The sequence below is a fragment of the Otolemur garnettii genome, unplaced genomic scaffold (assembly GCF_000181295.1).
Source record: "Otolemur garnettii isolate 467f Iridium unplaced genomic scaffold, OtoGar3 scaffold00039, whole genome shotgun sequence".
NCBI lineage: Eukaryota > Metazoa > Chordata > Mammalia > Primates > Galagidae > Otolemur > Otolemur garnettii.
The window spans coordinates 5,279,295-5,282,116 of record NW_003852434.1 but is presented as its reverse complement, the minus strand read 5'-3'; the positions used below and the strand labels follow the sequence as shown (position 1 = coordinate 5,282,116).

General features: G+C 35.3%; 1 protein-coding gene across 1 annotated transcript in view; it reads right to left on the bottom strand.

The window, feature by feature from the left end:
- The window catches only part of WDFY3 (WD repeat and FYVE domain containing 3), a 290,805-nt gene that overhangs the window by 36,003 nt on the left and 251,980 nt on the right, over positions 1 to 2,822 (bottom strand). The window contains exon 49 of the mRNA XM_023513344.1: positions 2,566 to 2,646. Within this exon, the coding sequence (XP_023369112.1) occupies positions 2,566 to 2,646 (81 nt within the window). The remainder of the gene's footprint in view (positions 1 to 2,565; positions 2,647 to 2,822) is intronic.

Genomic DNA, 2,822 nt, shown 5'->3' with positions numbered 1-2,822 from the left:
GTCAAAAGAGTTGAAAAAAATTGATCTAGTCCAACCTTCTAAGTTTTTTTTTTTTACTATAATCCATATGTAAACCTATCCAAAGACATTTAATTAGAATAACTGAAATATTACACAATATTTTATACATATATAGTTCATTGGATAAATAAATGACAATATGAGTACTTTATGACAGTTAAGACAATGCCATTCTAGTTGTTAAAACTTATATACTACATTTGTTGGATAGCAGACTTGCTTAGAATGCTATAAAATCCTATTTAAAGTTTATAAGCTTTCTAATATTGATAATTAATAATTATTTGTAGAGCCAGGAAGAAAGTATTTAACTATATATTTTATTATCTGAAAGGTAGTCAATAGATTTTGTAAGCCTCAGGTCATAAACACCCTCAGCTCAACAGGACAGCTACTACTTCCTACTTCTAGATAAATTCTTTTTTTTTTTTATTTCTTATAGCATAACTGTGTACATTAATGCAATCATGGGGTATAGTGTGCTGTTTTCATATACATTTTGAAATACTCTCATCAAACTGGTTAACATAACCTTCATGCCATTTTCTTAGTTACTGAGTTAGGACATTCATACTCTGCTTTTCAGCAGACAAACTGCACATGAAGGCTGCTCTTTGGAAAAATAGCCATGATCAGTCCTCAACTTTACAAGAAAGGAGACAACTGAAAAGTAAGACAGGAAAGTTAGAAATGAATTTCTATTTCTTGCCTCTAAGTTCCAAAAAGTTCTTTAAGAACTACCAACTCAGTACAGAAGGCAGCAAGAACAATGAAGGGCAAGCTTAACCTCATCTAGGCAGGTAAAACTCGCAATCTGCAAGTTTTCTTACAAGTAGAAAAAGGCTCATTAGGAAACCTTTCACTTCCTAGATTCATGTTAATAATAACATAAATGACTAGGAAGAGGACATGTTTCTGGGGTTAACAAAAGCAAATGTTTAATATTTGTATTTGCCAAGCCATGGCTAAAAAAAAAAAAACGAAAGCAACAACTTAAAGAGAAATATACAAACTTAATATAGTAGGACCTCCATGGTTGACCACCTTCCTACACTGACCACCTCCTTAAGCTGGGCTAATGTTCAGATTACATATCAGTACAGCAGGCTTAGTTCCTTACGTTGACCACCTTGGCATGTAGACCAGTTTGTTACAGTCCCTTGGGTGGTCAAAAGAGGTTCTACCATATATTTAGATATGCACAGACGAGAATCAAATTTTATTTAAAAATTCCAGAATCCCTGTAGAATTTTAAGTAATTTTCTTGCATGTTGAAACGACTAATCCACAGCTCCAAAGCACTGCCTCTTTCCAGTGGATTATTGGGCTACAGTTCCTAAGTGGTATAAATGGAGCAGAGTCTACGGATCTTTTCCGGGGTGTGCCCTGTGGCCTGCAGACTGCATGCAGATTATGTGAGGACTGCTTTGCTTATTCATGGTGTCAGATAGTGCAAAAAGTATGCATGGACCATTTTTTTGGTAATCAGTTTTTGCTAGTTTGTATATTTAACGAGTGACCTAGATAATCCTTCATCCAAAGTACAGCAGGAAAAAAAAAAAGGTTGGACACCTCTGGATCATCCCGAAGGCCTTTCTAAGATGAAAAGCTGCTAAAAAGAACACAAAGAAACCATGGCTAGGTGTGAATACATAAGCATAGACGTTTAAATTTAAATATGGAAAAACAAAATTAAGAGGAAAACTGGGCAATCTGCAACAAATATGACAAGCAAAGGAGTACACCTTATTACAGAAAAGTCCCACAGAAATTAATCATAGGAACTTGAAAGAAAAATGGGCAAAAGTTACGAACAATTTACAAATGATAACTTAAAATGGCAAGCAAACATATGAAGCTCAAACTTACAAAGAATTAAAGATATATACATTTAAAAAATAAGAAAGCAATGTATAATGTCAGTAAAAATAAAAAAGTAATATACAGAGCTGGGAAATATTTATCTAGACAAGTGAATGTATCCACTAATGGTAGACTATAAACTTGTACAGTTCTTATGGATATCAAGTTGGCTTGTGTATAAAAGCCTTAAAATTTATACCTTTTATTTTACTAGGGAGACTCTACCATAACAAAATAATGGGGAATTACATTTCTAGTATAATGATAAGAAAACCTAGTAAAGGTGAAATATCTCAAAATAAATAAATGCTTTATATATATCTGGTGAATAAGTAGCAAATACAGGTTATTATTTCTGAAGAATATTTGACAAGCGGCGGGGGGGGGGGTGGATATTTAAATGTAACACTGAATGGAAGAAGTAGAACGAAAATGTGTATTTAGAGGATAAACTCCACTGTGCACACTTACATATGCATGATTCAAGAAAGACCAGCAGGTGACGGGTGCATGTTTCTCTTCTTCCTGCTAGTTCCCAGCATTTAAATAATTTTCTGCAACCCCAGGAGAAGGGGGAGCAGGGTGGGAAATGCTCATTACCAATGTTAAAGGATACTGTCCACATATAAACCGTCCTACTTTCATTATTAACCTGTAACGTACAAGCAACAAACCACTTACCCCTGCTCCACACTTGTGTTTGGTCGTTGCCCAGATACGGATTCTGAACTGTCAGTCAGAGATGGCACTACAGCCAAAAACCTGGAAAATTGAAAAATAGCATAAAGTTGTAAATGAAGTCTCAGTCAGGATCTAATGGAAGCTTCGGAAAGGATGGTTCATCTAGATTTTCATTGTTGTAGCTACCCTCCCATTGCCCAACAGACAGCAGGGAGAGGGAACACACAACAATAAGAACACTCCTGGCTCAGCGCCTG